The 23931-nt window shown below is 45.2% G+C and overlaps 1 protein-coding gene across 1 annotated transcript; it reads left to right on the top strand.

Annotated features, from left to right (window-relative positions):
- Positions 1–311: 311 nt before the first annotated feature.
- On the top strand, positions 312–23931 carry LOC148923187 (uncharacterized). The gene is made up of 4 exons (XM_089061421.1): positions 312–437; positions 4405–5775; positions 6010–6441; positions 23875–23931. Exons 1-4 carry the CDS (start codon positions 312–314, stop codon positions 23929–23931), a joined length of 1986 nt encoding a protein of 661 aa, XP_088917547.1.

Here is a 23931-nt window from a genome sequence, read left to right as displayed (position 1 = left end):
TGTTTCAATTGTGTTTAGATGATTTTTGGTGTATATAGTTTAGTTTCTTTTTGTTTCGTTGTTGTTGTTTCCAGTTTATGAACGGGGGCTCCCATTTCGGAAGTTGGGTCAATTCATCTGGATCAGGAAATACCCGATACAAGTGGCAGGTCAAGGAGTCTACGTCTACTGTCACCACCAGATCTGGGTTGAGAACAATAGATCCATTCCCATTCGAATCAGAAAGTGAGAAGGAGTGGAACACGTCGGGAGAAGAGGACCCGAAGTCGTCTACAGAAACAGAGGATTCCGAAACCGAGGGAGAGGAAGACATGGATATGGCGAACGTGGCAGATCCAGATCCAGAGATTGGCTCGCTGACTGCGCATCTAGACGGTGAGCCAGCCCAAGCCATTATTACCAACCAGAGGCAGAGATCCATCGACATTAAGACCAACGTTCTAGGGATCTTACCGACGTTCTCTGGACGAAGAAACGAATGACCGTATGAGTTCTTGAACGAATTCGGAAAACTGTGTGGTATTCAAAAAAGGCCTAACGATACGACTGAGGAGGATTATCGCTTGAGAGCAATTCCGTTTGCTTTGAAGGGAGAAGCCAACACATGGCTGTTAAGGTTACCTCCGGACTCGATCCGAACCTGGAGGGATTTCAAGTTAGAATTTCTGGATTATTTTTTCCAATCAAACAAGATGAACGCTCTGAAGAAGGAAATCCAGGAGTGCAAGCAAGAGTATGATGAGTCTCTGAGTTCTTACTGGTCCCGGTTCAAGGGATTGTTGGATGCTTGTCCGAACCACAGGATGATCGTGGCAGAGATTTACTATCTGTTTTACGAAGGAGCGAACCCTGAATCAAAAGATTTGATGAATTCCTCGAGCGGGGGAAATTTTACTAAGAATAAAGCAAGTGAAGCCAGAGAATCCATGGGGAGATTGATCGAGGCGAAGAAGGCCTATGATAACCCTCGGAGCATTATGAGAAGGGGATCGGCCAATGCAGTGACAGAGCAAGACGATAAGAAAGTGGAGGCCTATCATAGATAAGTTGGAGAAAGCACTTTTAAATGCAATTGAGAAGTGCAACCCTCATGGCCCACAAGAAAGTGAGAAATCCCCGGGTCTAGAGGAAAGGCAACTTCAACCTTATTACGGTCAATACTGTGAAGGAGAGTACCAAGTCCAGGCGAATTCGATGGCGAGCTGGAATCCGGATGGAAGTTGGAATCAGGGAAGCAAAGGGACGCTCATGGAGAACTCACCCTAATTTTAGATGGACTGACAACGATCCAAGCCAACCGCCTCCACTACAGATCACAAATTATTCACACCCTCCAAAGAGGCAGTCCAATTGGTCAGGAGGGAATCAGGAGGGGCAGCAGCAATTGAGATACAGGACTCAGGATCATACTAATTGGGGAAACAGATATCAGAACAATCCAGGGAGCTCCTATGTGCCACCACACCAGAGGAATAACCAAGGAAATTACCAGAATTTCCAACCTAACCACCAAGGGAATCAAGGATCTAGCAACCAGTACAATAACCACCAAGGGAATTATCGACAGAACCAAGGGCAGAACCAGGGTCAAGGGTCGAATCCGAGTCAATCCAACTTCAAACCACAAAGGAGTCTGGATGACATGGTCCACGACCTAGTGAATTCGCAGCAGTTCATGCAGAATAACCTGCATTCAAACAATGACGTGGAGCACAAGCTGCAAGACGCGTAGTTGGACCACAAAGCAGCCATGGACAGGATGGCAAAGCAGCTGTCTCAAATTGCGGTTTCTTTGAATGAGATGCGGGGAAATGAAGGAAAACTTCCCGCTACAGTCAAGCCACCTGAACGAGCAAACATTAGTCAGATCACCTTGAGATCCGGGCAGGGTTATGAAGGACCGACGCTGGAGATCGATGAAGACACACCAGCACAGGTAAGTAAGGGGAAGGAGAGCCAAGTGTTTCACAAGGACAACTCTAGACCCAGAGAAGTTCATATTCAGGATGACATCCAGAAGGGAGATTTAGAGAGATCTTTACCTCGAGCAGCTGATCCATTCTGAGTCTGCTGGCGTGCTCTTAGGGAGACTGTTCTTACGTACCGCTAAGACCATTATCGATGTCTTTGATGGAACGATTTGCCTGGATTATAATGGGGAAATATATACATTTAGCATAGATGAGGGAATGAAAAGGCCATTAGATGTTGAGAATTTGTATGCTATAGATGTTATTAACCCCCTGGTCCAAGAATATCTTGAGACGGAATTGATACATGAACAAATTGACAACTCGGAGTTGAGCCATGTAATCGACCGAGAAGTTGTAGGGTGGTGTGCAGCAATGAACACAATGGAATTGACAGATGAGGAGCTAACAGAAGCCATCATGGAGTTTTGCAAAAATCCCGAGTCAGCTAGATCAATGGGATCAGCCCATGTGGCTAGCCTGGAGAATTCTCCTGGGTCTGGGAAGGAGACATTACCCGATATTGCAAAAAAAAATCCCTTGCCCCAGGAGATGAATGACACAAAGAAGGAACTGAAGACACTCCCACCAGGCCTCAAATATGCTTACTTGGAAGAAAACGAGACATTCCCAGTGATAGTCAACAGTAACTTGACCAAGGAGCAGGAGAAGGAATTGTTGGAAGTAATCAGGCGGAACAAGGAAGCAATAGGGTGGACCCTCTCTGATTTAGTAGGAATCAGCCCTGATCTTTGTATGCACCACATCCATTTAGAAGAGGGTGTGAAAGCTCACCAAGACGCACAACAGAAACTGAATCCGAACATGCGAGAGGAAGTTCTAAAGGAGGTGTTGAAATTGCTCTCTCTAGGGATCATCTACTCCATTCCGGACAGTGAGTGGGTCAGTCCAGTCCATATGGTGCCCAAAAAGTCAGGAATACAGGTTGTCAAGAATGAAAAGAACCAATTGGTGCCCACTAGGCTTGTGAATGGATGGAGGATGTGCATCGACTATAGGAAGCTGAATGAATCCACGAATAAGGATCACTTCCCTCTACCCTTCATTGAACAGATGTTAGAAAGGTTGGCTGGCAAACAGTATTTTTGTTTCCTTGATGGATACAGCGGTTATTTCCAGATTTACGTAGACCTAGAGGATCAGGGGAAGACCACATTCACGTGCCATTTCGGTACGTATGCATACCGAAGAATGTCGTTTGGGTTGTGTAACGCACCAGGAACGTTCCAGCGGTGTATGATGAGTATCTTTTCGGATTTGCTTGAGGTATGCATTGAGATATTCATGGATGACTTTACCGTATATGAGAATTCATTCGACACTTGTTTGGTCAGCCTTGACTTAGTATTGAGAAGATGCCAGGAGAAGCACCTGGTCCTGAATTTCGAAAAATGCCACTTCATGGTGTCTGAAGGTATTGTCCAAGGTCACGTGGTTTCTGAAAGAGGGATACAAGTGGACAAGGCAAAGGTGGATGTGATATCGAAGTTACCTTACCCCACAAACCAAAAAGAATTTAGAGGCTTCCTGGGTCACGCGGGATTTTATAGGAGGTTTATTAGAGATTTCGTGAAAATCGCGCAACCGCTCACCCATCTGTTGCATAACGATGTGGATTTCGTCTTTGACGAAGGATGCAAGCAGGCTTTTCAATTGCTTAAGGACAAACTCGTGTCAGCACCAATAATCAGGGCGCTAGACTGGAATTACCCTTTGAGATGCCTTCGAGTTTTGTCAGTGTTGCGAAAGGTGCCAACAGACAGGGTGCTATTATTCATCTTCCTCTCGCCCCTCTTCTTCTTCAAAATGCAAAAAAAAAAAAATGCAAAGAAAATCAAAAATTGAGGCTCGTCGCCCCCTTCTTCTTCCCCGCCCTATCCCTCTTCTTTCTATTCCAAATGCAAAAAAAATCAGAAATTGAGAGGCTCCATTGCCCTCTTCCTCCTCTTCCTCCCTCTTCTTCCTCCTGAAATTGGGGCCCGGGACGGAAATAGCTCACCTCCAACGCCGGCCAGGCCGTATTGCGGCACGTCCCACGCCGTGTAAAGTCGAGCCGGGCCGGACCCCGGGAACGGCCCAGGGACGCAACTGCGTCCTCGGGACCGTCCCGAGCCGTGCCGCTCTCCCCTCCAACGCTGTTCTCGGGCCGAGACTCGCGATTTGCGGCCCGGCCCAGGCGCGTTATCGATGCTCTAAGGGGTTTGAGAGGACAATTAAAGAAGAAGTCTCGTATAGAGCTCGATTGAGGCCTACCTACCCACATGGTGGTGTTGACACAAACCAAAGAGGTAACTCATCAAGTAATTTGGTTACACCCCCTTCTTTCCATTTATCACATAAGTCTCTTGATGTATATGGAAATGTCTCCTCTTCGAAGAGTTTAATCCAAATTAGTAGAAAAAAAGAATGAGAGAGAGAGAAAAGGCTTGAGAGTGAATGTGAGTCTAAAAAGCCAAGAGAGCGTGATAAAAGACAAGAGTGTGAGGTGCAAAAGTCAAGAGAGAGTGGTGGGGGTGAGAGAAAAGAAAAATATCAAATGAGAGAAAAACCACAAGCACAAGTGAGTAAGGGGTGCTTGTTAGATTCTAAGGTCAACCTTGGGTGGGCACCAAATGATCCTTTGCCTCTTGCCCTTGGTGAGGAAACTAAACCCTTACCCACTAACACTTCTTCTATGTCTTTTTGTGTTCATGAATTTGTAGGAAATTTAATTGAAGGCATGGAAGTGAGGCATCATGTTGTACATGGCTTGGAAACTACTCACCCGGAGAAGGAACAAGAGGAACGAAGACAAGTGGATGAACTCCTTGCCCAAGGTTCAAGTGCACTATCCTTATCTCCTTGTGATGTTTCATTGAATGAGATTACATTAGAGAAGCCCCTTTGTGTTGATAAATTTGTTATTGATGTCTTGTGTAAAAAGTGGTCTCATGAGCTTGAAACTTTGAATGCTAAATCTACCTTTGCACCATATATTGATCCTTTCTTGGTAAAATCAAGCATTGAGAGACATGACATTTCTCTTGTGGCTTCTACCTTGAATGTTGGAGTGACTTCCTTGCATGCTAAGATGCCTAAACTTTCATTTGTTGGTAATTTTGAGCTTCATGTGTATGTGGATGAGGATACTAAGACCAAGAAGAGTAACATGGATAATGGCTTTAGAACTTGGTGGTTGCTATGTCTTCATTGCAAAGTGGTTAAACCCTTCAATGGGATTGGAGTATTCTATGGCCGTTTTGTGAAGGATTTTTCCACTCATATGTCTCTTGAGGATGATGTTGTGACTAATGGCATAAAATTGCATCGTTCTCATGTTTGTGGTATTGTTTTAAAATTGCTAGAGCAATTGTGTGGGGCTAATTTGGAAACATTTCTCATGATACTTGATGTAGTTTTTTACAAGTATCATATGCATGGTGTTGTGTCTTGTCTCCATGTCGTGCATGAAGGTTTATGGACACATTGCTCCCTTATGTTTGATAATCTCTTGAAATTGATGGGGCAATGGGATGAAATCCATATTGATGAACTTTGTTTGTTAAATGATAATCCTTCTTGCAAACTTGATGTGTGTTGTGATGAACCTACTCTATGTGTTAAATATGGGCTTGTCAATTTGTGGAGTAGCTCTCATTTGAGCAAGAATGATGTATCAATGGTTCCTTATGGTCTTTTGTTGTTTAACCTTGAGAATAGGAATCTTGTGAATAGACCTTATTCGGTTACCTTTGAATATACACACTATGAGGACCCTTTCTTGTACTCCCTCCGTCCCGGCTTAGTCGCACGTTTACTTTTGGGCACAGAGGTTAAGAAATTATATTAAATAAATAGGAGAGATGAAAAAAGTAGGAAAAATAAGAGAGAGTAAAGTAAATGATAGAATAAAAAAAGAGTGATTAGATGTTTTGTCTTTTGTTAAAAAAGGAAAGAGTGCAAATAACTTGGGACGCCCAAAAAGGAAACTAGTGCAAGTAACGCGGGATGGAGGGAGTATATGCCTAGTCTTGTTGAGAATGCCAAATCTTTTGTGAAGATGTTCAAGGATTTGGGCATCATTTGTACGAGGATGATCGAACCAAATAGAAACAAGGTGCTTGGGGCATTTGTGTTTTGGCATGTTGATTGCTTTTATTGCATGTCCATCAAACCATTCAATGGAGTTGGGATGTTTTATGGTCTATTTGTGAAGAACTTTATATCTAATGGCTTTATTTGGGACTACATTGTGAAGGAATGCCTATGTTTATTTGCACATATATCTTATACCTATATTGTGAAGTTGTTTGAGTTTTGTTATGAAGGGTATCTTGATGATTTTGTCTTAATTTCTTATGGGAGGGATTTGGACAAGAAAGGAATCATTAATTTGTGCTCTCATGTTTATTGTCACTTGGCCTTGAGCTTGAGGGAACATGATTTTGGAGGCCCACACAACGTCTTTGGTGTACGAAATCCGGATTTGAGGACAAATCCTTTCCAAGGAGGGGAGGATGATATGACCACGAGTGCTAGACGTCAAGGGTCTTCATTTCGGCGTGAGCCATGGGTTGATTGGGGCCCAAGGATGAAAGAGAAGACAAGCCAATGGTCCAACAAAGCTAGAGGGATTCCCGATGAGGCAATGAATAGAGACGGCTCGGATTTGAGGACAAATCCTTTCCAAGAAGGGGAGGATGATACGATCATGGAAGCCGTGCGTTAAGGATTTCAACTACAGTTGGATTCAACTGGAAATCGTCCTATTGAGATGACATTCGAAAGCTATGAAACTACCACCATTGTCTTCGTCTTGGAAACAGCTTCGCGTAGGTATCTTGCACATCCCAATCGGAGTCCGAATGAAGGAGTTATGGCGGTTTTACGGAAGTCGCACAGAGAAGGCCGGGAGATTCGGGAAAAACGCCCGACCGGGCGTTTCGCTTGTGAAAATCGCTCGGGGACAGGGAAAACGCCCGGGCTGGGCATTTTGGCATGTCAAAAACGCCCGACCGGGTGGTATAAATACCTCTTGATGTCATTTCTTTTCTTTAGGTTTTTGCCAAATTAAAGTTTCTACCCTAGAGAGTTTCCTCTTTGAGAATTGTATCCAATTCCTTCCTTGAAGGTTGCTTGTTTCCATCTTTGATTGATTCAAGTAGAGATATGCATCAATGGAGTGTATCCATTGAGTAGTGGAGCCAAGGGGTGATAGAGCTAATGAAAGGTGCCTAGGGTTGTCTCCATCTTTTTGATTAAGGTCCTATGGTTGTAGCTCTCTTATCTCATCTTTATACACATGCTTTCCATTCCTAATCTTCCATCCATTCTTGTTTAGATTCAATTTTTGTTGGTTGGATCTTTATTATCTTGTGTCTTGTGTTAATAAATTGAAAATCATTCTCACAAAAATAGTTAGATCAGGCATCATTAAATGGGTAATCCTTGGGAAATGGATCATAAAATACATGGATCCACATCAGGGGAAGCAAAGGGCCTCAACATAACACCCACCACCAAAACCAAAGTCAGTACCAGCACAACCACGACCAGTATAACCCTCCTGCCCAGTATAACCAGTACCCACCGAACCAAAACCAACAAAATTTCTCAGGCTACCAATCAAACCCACCACCTCAGTATAATCAGCACCAGAGCTCAAACCAATTCCATCAGCCGAACAGGTCGAGGAGGTCTATGGAGGACATGATGGGGGAGATGCTTGCCTCGCAGCAAAGCATTAAAAATGACTTGCAGTCTAGTAATGAAACAATGCAAGGAATGCAAAGTGCCCAGAAGGAGCATAACGCAAACATGGATATGATGAACAGGCAGTTGGCCTAGCTCGCTAACTCGGTGGGCGAAATGAAAGGGAACTCAGGAAAACTCCCATCTACAGTCCATGTACCGGAAAAGGCAAATGTGAGCAAGATTACACTGCGGTCCGGAACAACCTATGATGGACCTCAGCTCAAGAACCCTGTTGGGGAATCTAATAGAGAAAGGGTGCTGAGTGACACCATCTCAGCGGAAGAGCTCAAGAGGCCTCTGCCTCAGATGGAGGATCCGTTTTTTCTAAACAAGGAGCCTACCGTGGAAGGAAAGGAGGGAGAAACACAACCTGGAAATGAGCAGCCGGGAGGAGTGATGCCTACATCGGAACCTCAAGCCTAGGAGGAGCCAAAGGGAATTCCACAAGAACTGACTGGAGAGGCTAAGGGAGAAAAATCATTTCCATATCGGTTAGTGACGAAGAGGAAGAAAGAAAACCCGGTGGATTTTATGTCGATCTTTGGGAAGCTGGATGTCACCATACCATTCCTCCAAGCCGTGAGACTGCCCCCTCTGGGGAAGTTTATAAAGGAGTTCATAGTCAGGATGGCCCAGGAGGATGGAAAGATCATGGTGGAGGGAATAGCGTCAGCCATTGTACAGGAGAAGCTATCACCCAAGAGAGTCGACCCAGGTATGTTTACTCTACCCATAACAATTGGAGATGTGAAAATCGAGCATGCAATGTGTGATCTAGGAGCATCTATCAATGTTATGCCGTTATCCATTTATAATTGGTTAAAAGGGGTAAAATTGTCGAATGCTAGGGATCCAACTGGCTGATAGGTCATGTATCAATCCTGAGGGCGTGTTAGAAAATGTATTGGTCAGGATACAGAACTTTACTTATCCCGCTGATTTTTATGTCATTAAAATGAGTGAACCAGAAGCTAGGGAGTCTAGCGGGATATTGTTAGGAAGACCATTTTTAAGAACGGCTAAAACAATTGTGGATATGGCCGAGGGGACAATATGCATTGACTTTAATGGTGAGAAATTTGTCTTTGACATCAATGAAGCCATGAAAAAACCAATAGATTCTGAAAATCTATGTTATGTTGATGTAATTGACCCCATAGTCCAAAAATTTCTTGAGACCGAATTATTGCAGGAAAATCACCAAGCCTTGGATGTGTATGCCCAGGTTGATGTGGAAGCAGCTGCATGGTTTGATCTGATCAGTAGCCGGGGGTTAACTGACGAAGTGATCGAAGAAGCAATTACAGAATTCTGTCCAAAGTCAGAACTAGCAGGATCCGTAGGGGCCGTGGTACCGGCCAGTATGGAGGAAAAATCAGATGCTGAACAAGAACAAGAGGAGGATTCAAAGAAGAACCCTCTACCTACAGAAACACTACCCCTGCAAATGGAGTTGAAAAAGTTGCCAGCGAACCTTAAGTATGCTTACCTAGGGGAGGAAGACTCATTCCCTGTAATCATCAACAGCGGGCTGACTGAAGAGCAAGAGTCAAGACTACTCACTGTGCTGGGCAAACACAAGAAGGCTATTGGATGGAGCCTTACGGACCTGGTAGGTATAAGCCCGGACGTCTGCATGCACCACATTAGGCTAGAGGATGGAGCCAAGGCGCATAGATATTCTCAAAGAAAGGTGAACCCAAACATGCGAGAAGAGATACTGAAGGAAATTTTGAAGTTGCTCTCATTGGGCATTATATACTCGGTGCCAGACAGTGAATGGGTTAGCCCAATCCATATGGTCCCCAAGAAGTCAGGGATCCAGGTGATTAAGAATGAGAGAAATGAGCTAGTGCCCACCAGACTAGTTACCGGGTGGAGAATGTGCATAGATTACCGGAAGTTGAACAATGCAACCAGGAAGGACCATTTTCCCCTGCCATTCATCGATCAAATGCTGGAGCGACTGGCTGGGAGGAAGTACTTCTGCTTTTTGGATGGGTACAGTGGTTACTTTCAAATCTATGTGGACCCGGAGGACCAGGATAAGACCACGTTCACTTGCCCGTTTGGAACCTATGCGTATAGGCGTATGCCATTTGGTCTATGCAATGCCCCCGGTACTTTCCAACGATGCATGATGAGCATATTCTCGGATTTGATTGAAGATTGTATAGAGATCTTTATGGATGATTTCACTGTCTATGGAAACTCTTTCGACTCGTGCTTGCAACATTTGGATGTGGTGCTAGAAAGGTGTCAAGCAAAGAGTCTGGTCTTAAATTTTGAGAAATGCCACTTTATGGTTACAGAAGGAATTGTTTTAGCACAGGTGGTGTCAGAAAAGGGGATCCAGGTGGATCAAGCTAAAGTGGATGTCATATCCAAACTACCATTCCCTACTGATCAAAAAGGAATAAGAGGTTTCCTTGGCCATGCTGGATTTTATCGAAGATTTATCAATGATTTCGCCAAGATTGCCCAACCTCTTACCAGGCTTCTCCAGAACGAGGTGGAGTTCGTCTTCGATGAGCATTGCAAGGCTGCTTTCAACCTCCTCAAGGAAAAATTGATTTCTGCACCGATCATTCAGGCTCCTGACTAGGATCACCCCTTCGAGGTGATGTGCGATGCTAATGACTATGCAGTGTGGGCCGTATTGGGTCAGAAGATCGATGGGAAAAGGTATGTGATATTCTATGCATCAAAAACCTTGAATCAAGCCCAACGGAATTATGACACCACCGAGAAGGAGATGTTGGCGATTGTCTATTCATTCGAGAAGTTCAGGCAGTACCTACTGGGATCCAGAGTCATCGTCTATACTGATCATGCGGCGATCAAGTATCTCATTGCGAAGAAGGAGTCAAAGCCCCGACTGATCAGATGGGTGCTACTTTTACAAGAATTCGACTGGGAGGTAGAAGACAAAAAGGGAGTTGAGAACAAGGTAGCGGACCACTTGAGTAGAATAATACAAGAAGGGAACAGTGAAGATGTAAGGGATCGATTCCCGGAAGAGCATTTATGTGAAGTGATTTTCTCCGCAAGAAAGATCGATTGGGAAGAAGTGATGAGACTTACTGGTCAGGACGCAACAACCAAGGGCAAGGAGAAGGTAGGGCAGGAACCCTGGTATGCGGACTTGGCAAACTACTTAGTAACAGGAGAACTGCCAATGGTGCCAAACGTGACAAAGGCTCATAGGATGAAGATCAAGAGCGAAGCAAAGTATTATTTCTGGGACGACCCATATTTGTGGAAGGCAGGAGCAGACCAGGTCATTAGAAGATGTGTTCCTGACTGGAGGCAATGGGATGTACTGACGCACTGCCACTCCTTCACATGTGGAGGACATTTCAGGCCTAGGAAGACTGCCAGAAAGGTGTAAGATAGCGGATTCTACTGGCCAAACCTGAATAGAGATGCATACGAGTTCTGCAAAGGCTGTGACCGTTGCCAACTGACCGGTGGGATCTCCGCGAGGGATGAAATGCAGCAAGTTCCAGTAATAGTTTGTGAGGTGTTCGACATCTGGGGTATGGACTTCATGGGTCCTTTTCCCTCATCTTATGGGAACTCCTACATCCTGGTGGCAGTTGACTACGTATCAAAATGGATAGAAGCCAAGGCCACAAGCACTTGTGAATCTAAGGAAGTCACCAAGTTCCTTAAGAGTCATATATTCAGTCGATTTGGGATACCGAGGGTAATCATCTCCGATCAAGGGACTCACTTCTGCAACCGAACGGTCGAAGCATTGATGAAGAAGTACGGAGTTCATCACCGCCTATCCAGTCCTTACCACCCTCAAGCCAACGGGCAAGCAGAGATCTCAAACAGGGAAATAAAGAGCATTTTAGAGAAGACAGTCAACCCCTCCAGAAAAGATTGGAGCACGAGGTTGGAAGATGCTCTGTGGGCATATCGGACAGCCTACAAAACTCCTATAGAGATGTCCCCCTATCGCATCATCTTTGGGAAGATGTGTCACTTGCCAGTGGGAATTGAACACCGAGCATACTGGGCAGTACAACATGTTAATGTGGATGCTAAGGCCTTTGAAAAGGAAATTAAGCTACAACTACAAGAGCTGGAAAAACTCAGATTGGAGTCGTTCGACTCAGCCATGTGGTACAAAGAGAAAACAAAGATGTGGCACGACAAAAATCTGAGAACCAAGGATCTCCAAGTTGGTCAGAACGTACTACTCTTCCAGTCAAGATTGAAGCTAATGCCTGGGAAGCTCAAGTCGAAATAGACAGGACCTTACATTATCACTGCACTACGTGCTAATGGAGCGGTCGAGATTTCAGGGAGTATCCCTAACTCTGAACCTTTTGTCGTTAGTGGACATATATTGAAAATGTATAGGGAAAATGAAAAGGTGTGTGTAGTGGAAGAAATTCCACTACACTTTAAGAGCGTCTAAATGACCAGTAGGAAAGGGAATTGAAGTTCCACCTGGTCAACGTCATATGTATTGTACTTACTGACCGAGTAAAACTTCAAATACCCTTAGTAATAATGTAAATATTGTAAATATTTGGTAATTTAATTTAAGTCAAGAAAGAAAAACAACAAAAAGATTTTTTCGGATCTTAAATATTAATTCGGAGTTCGTACTGACCACGAGAATACCACTTGGGTGAATCTATGAATTATATTAAAGAGCCATTTATTTGCTTTATTTCTATTTATAGCTAATTAAGAAAAGGGAGATGAGTAAAGTTTGAATTTTGAGGTGTTGCAGCTTTGCAGGCGAGTGCAGAGGCTGGGAGGCGCGTGAAGCAAGGACGTGACAAGCAACGTCCAATCAGCTGCCAGCACTTGCAACCGCCTTCCACACGAAGCGTCTCAACCGAGCGACCACCTACAACCGGTCAAAACCCTCAACTACCCACCCATCTATAAAACACCCCACCGCCTACTCCCCTTCACTTTACAAACCCTTACCTGCATTCTCTCACCCACAACCACCACCCCACTCCGAAAACCACCACCCACTACAGAAACCACCGCAAAACACCACCGGTACAGTCATGGCAAAGAGAAAGGCAACCAACAACCCGGCATCTACCACCGGCGAAGCCTCGTCAGAACTCCAGCCAGCAGCCGAGTCGCGGCCGCCAAGCCCACAACGATCACAACCACCGCCGACGATACAAATTCCGGCGATGGTTCCTTTAGACGCACTGGCGGCGTTTCTAAGGCAACAAGACCCCAACAGAGACTGGACCACAACCCTAGCCGGATTTAGCCTAACCGGAGGAATGCCGGCGACATCAAACCCTACCCCAACTGCAACCACAGAAAACCCACCCACCACCACCCCAAAAACCTCAATTCCAACGTCCGAAAAATATTTCCCCAACAATTGCCGCACAATCAGAACCCTCCCACCCTTCTCCCATAAACCAACAAACAGAGCCGCTGGACGTCAGCCCTCTTTCCGCCTATCAAGATCCCAACTGGGGAGAAACAGAAGACAATGAGAGTGGAGGGAGAGCAAGCGAGAGCGAGAAAGGTGAAGCAGAGGAGTTAATGGCCACTGAGGCCAAAATCGATGAAGCAGAGAGGGAGGGGATAGATCTGAACGCAATGGACAAGAAGCAAGGGTTAATGACGGAAGATGAATTCCAAGCGGTTTTGGGCAAGGGGGATAGGATCGTGATAAACCCTGAAGGGGTGGCTGAGGTACTGGACCTCGCATCCCAGGCAGTAGGGAAGGGGGAAGTAACAAAGGAAACAGAAAGGTCGGAAGGGGTAGTCCACCAATCAGTAGAGGAGAAAACAGCCGAACAACTTGAGGAGGAGAAGCAAGAGCCAGAAACACATCAAGAGGAAGCCTCAGTGGTAACTAAACTGAAACCAGTAAAGAGGAGGCTAGTGTTGAAAATCGACCCCAAGGCAGAAAGGCAGAAACCCCAAAGAGTGTCACAGCGATGCTTAGGGAAGTGGACGTCCAACAAGGAAGGAGTAAACACAGCAGCAGATGCAGTGGAGGTTTCGAGTGATGACGAGAGGACTACTCCTACAAAACCTGGGGAGGAGCCCTCGAATGCTAGCCAGGAGGACACCCTAATGGCAACAGGGACAGTATCAACAACGCGACTGACCAGAATGAGAATACTGATAAGGTGGCTGAGGGTCTGGACCTTGCATCAGAGTCAGTAGGTCGGGAGGAGGCAACAAGAAGTGATACTAGTACCCGCGTGGTGACCAAGCCTACCACCCAGGAGGATGTTTCAACACAAGCCGACGGAGACACAGAGGCAATGGATATCGAAGAAACCACGTACATTCAAGAAAGGAAGAGGAAGGGGAAAGCCCCTGTCAAGAAGAAACAAGTCATGAAGAAACAGCGCACTGCCAATGCAAGCATAGTGATTAGAGAGCCGGAAGAGAAAGATAGATCAAGCCACATCGACTACACTTCCAGCGAGGATTCTGACTCAGAGAGTGATATCTCTCTGGAAGGAGAAGACTATCATGAGCAACAGCTCCCCGACAACCACCTTGAACTAGTCCATCCTCCGGTAGAGAGGATTGTGTACCGGCGGTGGAGGGTTACGCTCACTGATAAGCTTTTGGACGACATGAAGCACTACGACACCAAAAAGCTTCAAGATGCATTTGACGACAAGGATGACAGTAGCAAGCAAGTCAAATGCGGAAATGTACTCCATATACCCTCTTTGGATGAATTGTCTGTTCGTGATTCCTTCCTGGCCAGTATGGAAGCATTGGGTTTTGAATGGCTGGTAGAGAGTAGGGACCCAGAGATATCTGTGAGATTAGCAAAGGAGTTCTTCACCACGTTTAGGTTCCAACTCGCTACGGACCTAGACGAGGTGTCAATTTCCTTTAGGATATTCGGTGGAGAACTGTCGATGAGTCTGATAGAGTGGACTGTGCGATTGGGTATGTGTAGCCTAGAGGAGGCTATAGGTCAGGACTGGAGAAGCCGTGAGAGGGGGGTACCGAGGCGACATATAGAATTTGAGCCCCAGGAAGCCTGGGAGGAGCTAACCCACCCCAATGCTGGCCAGTTCGCCTCCACAAAATCCAGATCCACCCACTTCAACAATTCCATGCTGCGATTGGTGCAGCTCTACTTAGGCTATAACCTACTGGGGCAGAGTAACTCCGCTGCAAGAACGTCCATGACCGAATTGTACTTGGTATGGTGTGCTAAGCATGGAAGGAAACTGCACCTAGGGTTTTGGACAGCCTACCAATGCCACCTGATAGCCACCTACCCAGCCAGAAACTTGTCGCTCTGCCACATACTAGGAGCCTTCGTGCGCAACAACATCATCATAACAGAGGCAGAGGACCTGTCTCCAATGTACATGGTCGACGCTCCTGGCCTATTTGATATACCCTTCTTCGTTCGCACTAACTTGGTATACTACAGAGAAGGTGTACCACAGTTCTACCCAATGGGAGAAGCCCGTGGAGGAAGGGCATAACAAGGCCAGGAGGTGCAAGTTGCCCAGATCGACCAAGCGCAGAGGCTGAGGCAAGAAAATCTGGAGCGGGCAGTGACTGAGCTGGCTGAGGAGAATAGACAATCGCGGGTAGAGATGGCGAAACTGACAGCCCTAATGGAGAGCGTCCTAAGGGAGTTGGCAAGAGGGAAAGCAAGCAGTGGAGCTGAAACGAGCGCACATGGAGGACAGGAAGAAGAACCCACCGGACCTGAGGAAGAAGACGGCGATGGACAACAGGAGGATGATGACAACCAACCCGGACCTACTGAAGAAGAACCAACGGACCCACCTGCACAGAACCCTGCCCCAAGAAGGAGCAGGAGAAACATCTGACCGAACGACCCCCAACTGACCAGTTAGTTTTCTTTTTAATATTTAAGTTTTTCTTTTTTTTGTGTTTTTGTACTTTTAGTAAATAGTTTGAATTATGTGTTTTAATTGTGAGTAAACCCCATTCATAACACTTAGCCTATTTAATAGTCTAAGTGTGAGAAGTAAAGGGTTTGCTCCTTTGGTGCATGTATGTTTATTATGCTTTTCTTTGTGTTTTGTCGTGGGCATGTTACCTCACACTTAGCCTACTGCGTAGTCTAAGTGTGAGGAGTTTATATGTTTATATTTCATGTTTGTAAATATTTTGCTCTGCTTTGTTTATAAATCTAGGTATATATCTGAAACTCTCCCACTTAGACTATGCAAGAAGTTTTTAGATATAATATGTGTTTGTTATAAGTGTGTGTCTGTCATACTAGCCATTCCCAATTTTCACTTCACAGCCCGTATCTGGGGCAGACACTTGTGAAGTGAGAGGGGGGAACAATGGCCAGTATGACATGTATATATGTGTTATTTGAGTCAGTGCATGTTAGTTTTTTTTAGGGTTTGTTTAGGTCTAGGAATTATGTGTTATGTTTTATGAATGGGCTTAAAACTCAACTGCCTCGAACTGACGGTGAGGGAAATTGAGGGAGATAAGGCATGCCGAAAAACAGAAACCACCCCCTCCAGTAACCCCTAGTCAGTATAGATGATGCAAGTATGAAGGAAAAACCCATTCCTTAGGTTAGACACGAAAGCCCTCTTAAAAGGTGAGTTAGAAACCTCAAAGTGGAACTACTTTCCACTAAATACTGGAAAAAAAAAAAGTGAGCCTACCACATGATGTCTAAGGCAAGGTGACCGCGTATAGCAAACCCTGAAGGCAGTAGGAACTCCCCTTGAAAGAAATAAAAAAAAAAATAAAGAAAAAAAAAGAAGAGAGATAAAACAGGAAAGAAAAACCTACCCTTAGAACCCCATTTTCTAGCCTAACCTATACCCTGAAATAACCCATCATCCATTGGAACTGTGTGCGTGCACGGCATGAGGCAAGGAAGCTACTGCCCAGGAGGAAAAATTGATTTCTGCACCGATCATTCAGGCTCCTGACTGGGATCACCCCTTCGAGGTGATGTGCGATGCTAGTGACTATGCAGTGGGGGCCGTATTGGGTTAGAAGATCGATGGGAATGGGTACGTGATATTCTATGCATCAAAAACCTTGAATCAAGCCCAAAGGAATTATGACACCACCGAGAAGGAGATGTTGGCGGTTGTCTATTCATTCGAGAAGTTCAGGCAGTACCTACTGGGATCCAGAGTCATCGTCTATACTGATCATGCGGCGATCAAGTATCTCATTGCGAAGAAGGAGTCAAAGCCCCGACTGATCAGATGGGTGCTACTTTTACAAGAATTCGACTGGGAGGTAGAAGACAAAAAGGGAGTTGAGAACAAGGTAGCGGACCACTTGAGCAGAATAATACAAGAAGGGAACAGTAAAGATGTAAGGGATCGATTCCCGGAAGAGCATTTATGTGAAGTGATTTTCTCCGCAAGAAAGATCGATTGGGAAGAAGTGATGAGACTTACTGGTCAGGACGCAACAACCAAGGGCAAGGAGAAGGTAGGGCAGGAACCCTGGTATGCGGACTTGGCAAACTACTTAGTAACAGGAGAACTGCCAATGGTGCCAAACGTGACAAAGGCTCATAGGATGAAGATCAAGAGCGAAGCAAAGTATTATTTCTGGGACGACCCATATTTGTGGGAACTCCTACATCCTGGTGGCAGTTGACTACGTATCAAAATGGATAGAAGCCAAGGCCACAAGCACTTGTGAAACTAAGGAAGTCACCAAGTTCCTCAAGAGTCGTATATTCAGTCGATTTGGGATACCGAGGGCAATCATCTCTGATCAAGGGACTCACTTCTGCAACCGAACGGTCGAAGCATTGATGAAGAAGTACGGAGTTCATCACCGCCTATCCAGTCCTTACCACCCTCAAGCCAACGGGCAAGCAGAGATCTCAAACAGGGAAATAAAGAGCATTTTAGAGAAGACAGTCAACCCCTCCAGAAAAGATTGGAGCATGAGGTTGGAAGATGCTCGGTGGGCATATCGGACAGCCTACAAAACTCCTATAGAGATGTCCCCCTATCGCATCATCTTTGGGAAGATGTGTCACTTGCCAGTGGGAATTGAACACCGAGCATACTGGGCAGTACAACATGTTAATGTGGATGCTAAGGCCTTTGAAGAAGAAAGGAAGCTACAACTACAAAAGCTGGAAGAACTCAGATTGGAGTCGTTCGAATCAGCCATGTGGTATAAAGAGAAAACAAAGATGTGGCACGACAAAAATTTGAGAACCAAGGATCTCCAAGTTGGTCAGAAAGTACTACTCTTCCAGTCAAGATTGAAGCTAATGCCTGGGAAGCTCAAGTCCAAATAGGCAGGACCTTACATTATCACTGCACTACGTGCTAATGGAGCGGTCGAGATTTCAGGGAGTATCCCTAACTCTGAACCTTTTGTCGTTAATGGACATAAATTGAAAATGTATAGGGAAAATGAAAAGGTGTGTGTAGTGGAAGAAATTCCACTACACTTTAAGAGCGTCTAAATGACCAGTAGGAAAGGGAATTGAAGTTCCACCTGGTCAACGTCATATGTATTGTACTTACTGACCGAGTAAAACTTCAAATACCCTTAGTAATAATGTAAATATTGTAAATATTTGGTAATTTAATTTAAGTCAAGAAAGAAAAACAACAAAAAGATTTTTTTGGATCTTAAATATTAATTCGGAGTTCGTACTGACCACGAGAATACCACTTGGGTGAAACTCTGAATTATATTAAAGAGCCATTTATTTGCTTTATTTCTATTTATAGCTAATTAAGAAAAGGGAGATGAGTAAAGTTTGAATTTTGGGGTGTTGCAGCTTTGCAGGCGAGTGCAGAGGCTGGGAGGCGCGTGAAGCAAGGATGTGACAAGCAACGTCCAATCAGCTGCCAGCACTCGCAACCGCCTTCCACACGAAGCGTCTCAACCGAGCGACCGCCTACAACCGGTCAAAACCCTCAACTACCCACCCAATTATAAAACACCCCACCGCCTACTCCCCTTCACTTTACAAACCCTTACCTGCATTCTCTCACCCACAACCACCACCCCACTCCGAAAACCACCACCCACTACAGAAACCACTGCAAACCACCACCGGTACAGTCATGGCAAAGAGAAAGGCAACCAACAACCCGGCATCTACCACCGGCGAAGCCTCGTCAGAACTCCAGCCAGCAGCCGAGTCGCGGCCGCCAAGCCCACAACGATCACAACCACCGCCGACGATACAAATTCCGGCGATGGTTCCTTTAGACGCACTGGCGGCGTTTCTATGGCAACAAGACCCCAACAGACACTGGACCACAACCCTAGCCGGATTTAGCCTAACCGGAGGAATGTCGGCAACATCAAACCCTACCCCAACTGCAACCACAGAAAACCCACCCACCACCACCCCAAAAACCTCAATTCCAACATCTGAAAAATATTTCCCCAACAATTGCCGCACAATCAGAACCCTCCCACCCTTCTCCCATAAACCAACAAACAGAGCCGCTGGACGTCAGCCCTCTTTCCGCCTATCAAGATCCCAACTGGGGAGAAACAGAAGACAAGGAGAGTGGAGGGAGAGCAAGCGAGAGCGAGAAAGGTGAAGCAGAGGAGATAATGGCCACTGAGGCCAAAATCGATGAAGCAGAGAGGGAGGGGATAGATCTGAACGCAATGGACAAGAAGCAAGGGTTAATGACGGAAGATGAATTCCAAGCGGTTTTGGGCAAGGGGGATAGGATCGTGATAAACCCTGAAGGGGTGGCTGAGGTACTGGACCTCGCATCCCAGGCAGTAGGGAAGGGGGAAGTAACAAAGGAAACAGAAAGGTCGGAAGGGGTAGTCCACCAATCAGTAGAGGAGAAGACAGCCGAACAACTTGAGGAGGAGAGGCAAGAGCCAGAAACACATCAAGAGGAAGCCTCAGTGGTAACTAAACCGAAACCAGTAAAGAGGAGGCTAGTGTTGAAAATCGACCCCAAGGCAGAAAGGAAGAAACCCCAAAGAGTGTCACAGCAATGCTTAGGGAAGTGGACGTCCAACAAGGAAGGAGCAAACACAGCAGCAGATGCAGTGGAGGTTTCGAGTGATGACGAGAGGACTACTCCTACAAAACCTGGGGAGGAGCCCTCGAATGCTAGCCAGGAGGACACCCAAATGGCAACAGGGACAGTATCAAGAACGCCGACTGACCAGAATGAGAATACGGACAAGGTGGCTGAGGGTCTGGACCTTGCATCAGAGTCAGTAGGTCGGGAGGAGGCAGCAAGAAGTGATACTAGTACCCGCGTGGTGACCAAGCCTACCACCCAGGAGGACGTTTCAACACAAGCCAACGGAGACACAGAGGCAATGGATATCGAAGAAACCAAGTACATTCAAGAAAGGAAGAGGAAGGGGAAAGCCCCTGTCAAGAAGAAACAAGTCATGAAGAAACAGCGCACTGCCAATGCAAGCATAGTGATCAGAGAGGCGGAAGAGAAAGAGAGATCAAGCCACACCGACTACACTTCCAGCGAGGATTCTGACTCAGAGAGTGATATCTCTCTGGAAGGAGAAGACTATCATGAGCAACAGCTCCCCGACAACCACCTTGAACTAGTCCATCCTCCGGTAGAGAGGATCGTGTACCGGCGGTGGAGGGTAACGCTCACTGATAAGCTTTTGGAGGACATGAAGCACTACGACACCAAAAAGCTTCAAGATGCATTTGACGACAAGGATGACAGTAGCAAGCAAGTCAAATGCGGAAAGGTACTCCATATACCCTCTTTGGATGAGTTGTCTGTTCGTGATTCCTTCCTGGCCAGTATGGAAGCATTGGGTTTTGAATGGCTGTTAGAGAATAGGGACCCAGAGATATCTGTGAGATTAGCAAAGGAGTTCTTCACCAAGTTTAGGTTCCAACTCACTACGGACCTAGACGAGGTGTCAATTTCCTTTAGGATATTCGGTGGAGAACTGTCGGTGAGTCTGATAGAGTGGACTGTGCGATTGGGTATGTGTAGCCTAGAGGAGGCTATAGGTCAGGACTGGAGAAGCCGTGAGAGGGGGGTACCGAGGCGACATATAGAATTTGAGCCCCAGGAAGCCTGGGAGGAGCTAACCCACCCCAATGCTGGCCAGTTCGCCTCCACAAAATCCAGATCCACCCACTTCAACAATTCCATGCTGCGATTGGTGCAGCTCTGCCCCAGAACCCTGCCCCAAGAAGGAGCAGGAGGAACATCTGACCGAACCACCCCCAACTGACCAGTTAGTTTTCTTTTTAGTATTTAAGTTTTTCTTTTGTTTGTGTTTTCATACTTTTATTAAATAGTTAGAATTATGTGTTTTAATTGTGAGTAAACCCCATTCATAACTCTTAGACTATTTAATAGTCTAAGTGTGAGGGGTAAAGGGTTTGCTCCTTTGGTGCATGTATGTTTATTATGTTTTTCTTTGTGTTTTGTCGTGGGCATGTTACCTCACACTTAGCCTACTGCGTAGTCTAAGTGTGAGGAGTTTATATGTTTATATTTCATGTTTGTAAATATTTTGCTCTGCTTTGTTTATAAATCTAGGTATATATCTGAAACTCTCCCACTTAGACTATTGCATAGTCTAAGTTTGGGAAGTTTTTAGATATAATATGTGTTTGTTATAAGTGTGTGTCTGTCATACTAGCCATTCCCAATTTTCACTTCACAGCCCGTATCTGGGGCAGACACTTGTGAAGTGAGAGGGGGGAGCAAATGGCCAGTATGACATGTATATATGTGTTATTTGAGTCAGTGCATGTTAGTTTTTTTTTAGGATTTGTTTAGGTCTAGGAATTATGTGTTATGTTTTATGAATGGGCTTAAAACTCAACTGCCTCGAACTGACGGTGAGGGGAATTGAGGGAGATAAGGCATGCCGAAAAACAGAAACCACCCCCTCCAGTAACCCCTAGTCAGTATAGATGATGCAAGTATGAAGGAAAAACCCATTCCTTAGGTTAGACACGAAAGCCCTCTTAAAAGGTGAGTTAGAAACCCCAAAGTGGAACTACTTTCCACTAAATACTGAAAAAAAAAGAAGAGAGGCTACCACATGATGTCTAGGGCAAGGTGACCACGTATAGCAAACCCTGAAGGCAGTAGGAACCCCCCTTGAAAGAAATAAAAAAAAAAAGAAAAAAAAAGAAGAGAGATAAAACAGGAAAGAAAAATCTACCCTTAGAACCCCATTTTCTAGCCTAACCTATACCCCGAAATAACCCATCAGCCATTGGAACTGTGTGCGTGCACGGCATGAGGCAAGGAAGCAACTGCCCAGGAGGACATACAAAAGGAACCAGCTGAAGAAAAGAAAAACAAAGAAAGTAGGAGAAAATCGATCTGAAATTTCCAGATCCAAAAAAGAAAATAGAAGAAGGAATAAGGGTGGCAAAGCCACAGAAAGGAAAATTGAAGAAAATGGTCGCAGATAGTTGACCAAAAAAAAGAAAGGAGGAAGAAGGAAGAAGGAATAAGGGTGGCAAAGCCACAAGGAAGCTACTGACCAGTTGGAAGCCAATGTCAGAAATTGTCCAGCCGAAGAAGAAGCCCTAGCCAGAAGCCCGAATGCACACAGTTCTCCCTCATCAAATAAGTAGTTAGTTTTTGAACCCTAGAGCCTTAGGGACAACTACCCCAAACACTACAAACCACTAGCCCCATTACAAGCCTTAAAGACCTTCAGGAGCTGCATGTGAGATCTGAGTCCGAAACATCTGTGGTTTAGCGTTGAGAGAAAACATTCATAACATCCCCTGTGAGGAATGAGTGACTGAGTGAACCGAGTGTTTGGCCTAGGATTGGGTGATCCTGACAAGCAGATATACTGACTGGAGAAGAAAAGGGGGGCGGCAGAAGTTCGAGGCTGCTTACAGCCGGATTGAACTCAAACTCGAGGGGAAGGGTGGTTGAAAATATAGCCTGTTCTATGTGTTTAAGTTAACTATATGTGTTATGTGTTTGTGTCTTCGTTTGTTTTCTTTCTTTTGCGTCAGAGTCTTGAGTCTAGCTAGGTAGAGTCGGTCAGGGGGAGTAACCAGGCTCGAATTCGACTTATTTCTTTTTGTTTGTCTTCACGCTTGAGGAAAAGCATGTGGTAAGTGTGAGCAGTTTGATAAGTCGTATTCTAAGCCTTGGTTACTGGTCCATATGTCGTGAAATGCATGTATTATCTGCAAAACAGTTGCTCAAGTGTGCAGGATTAAATGATCCAAGTCAGTAGGAGACGATTCAGGTGACGCAAGTGAAAAGGGCGCCAGAAGGGTGCGATACTGACCAGGATGCATGCCAGAGAAAAGGCTCGAGATGGAGAAGGAGGATAGCTGGGATGATCATTGACAAGGGCAAAAAGGTCAAAACGCGGGAGAAGTCTACCCTAAAAGCAAGGGCAAGCCTCCCTATAAAAGAAGCCACTTGGAGAGAAAGAAAAGTTCGATCAACGCCCCTTTAGAGTTGGTTCCTTAGAGTTCGGTTCGAAGTTCTCCGTTCTCAACACACTTAGTAGAATTCTCTCTAGAAGATCAGTCCTTCAGCATTATCCTACCTCTCGTTCCTCGCCACAGCCATGGTCACTTGACGTCCAAGAGTTTGCCGGAGAAGTCATCAGTCCGCCGTTCCAGCCAGTTATCGTAGCAGTGTAGTAGTATCATCGCCCGGAGTGGCACAAACAATCTTAATCGCTTTCTTAGTTTAAAGTTCACTTGTTTTCATCGTTAGTTACTTGCAAACACTCATCGATGTTGCTCTTTTGAAGTACTTTTTTATTTTCCAACATTTACGTTATGAAGTTTCTATTTCGCATGTCACTTTGGTTCGAGTTTGCTTCATTCTGCCTAGGAAAGTTAGATTTAGTTATTGCTTTCAATTTCTAAGTGTTTTCTTTTCGGGAGTTGTTGATTCAAAAGTTGTAGCTATGTTTAGTCAAGTTTTTGTGCATGAGTTTCTTTTCTGCGCCGTGATTACCACCTTGCATGTCAGTCAGTAGAAGTAAAGTTATAGTTTTACCGTTTAATTTAAGTTTAAGCATTTTAATCGATGGATCTTGAGTTTGAATTTATGAATCTGAAGTTTTAGTTATGGTGTCTGTGTTCATATGATTTTTGTCAATACTTGGTGAGGAAGAAAATGTCAAAATCAACTTTAGTTTGGACCACTTTACTTTTAAGTTACTTTTGCTTTTGTTCCCTACTTTTCAGATGTACTATCCAGACCTGTCAAAGAGCCCCAGCCAACAGATATACCTTGTAGTCTAA

Source organism: Salvia hispanica, chromosome 6, assembly GCF_029641045.1.
Source record: "Salvia hispanica isolate PSC_SH4W2 chromosome 6, Shi_PSC_v1, whole genome shotgun sequence".
Taxonomy (NCBI): Eukaryota; Viridiplantae; Streptophyta; class Magnoliopsida; order Lamiales; family Lamiaceae; genus Salvia; species Salvia hispanica.
Note: the sequence above shows the minus strand (reverse complement) of the source record. Positions and strands in the feature narration are given on the sequence as shown.

What these genes read in the sequence shown, in the direction of transcription:
- LOC148923187 (XM_089061421.1), top strand. Translation starts at nt 312, where the DNA reads ATGGATATGGCGAACGTGGCAGATCCAGATCCAGAGATTGGCTCGCTG. An exon ending in CCATCGACATTAAGACCAAC is followed by an intron (nt 438 to 4,404) that starts GTTCTAGGGATC and finishes AAAGAATGAGAG; the next exon opens with AGAGAGAAAAGGCTTGAGAG. An exon ending in ACTCCCTCCGTCCCGGCTTA is followed by an intron (nt 5,776 to 6,009) that starts GTCGCACGTTTA and finishes AGTCTTGTTGAG; the next exon opens with AATGCCAAATCTTTTGTGAA.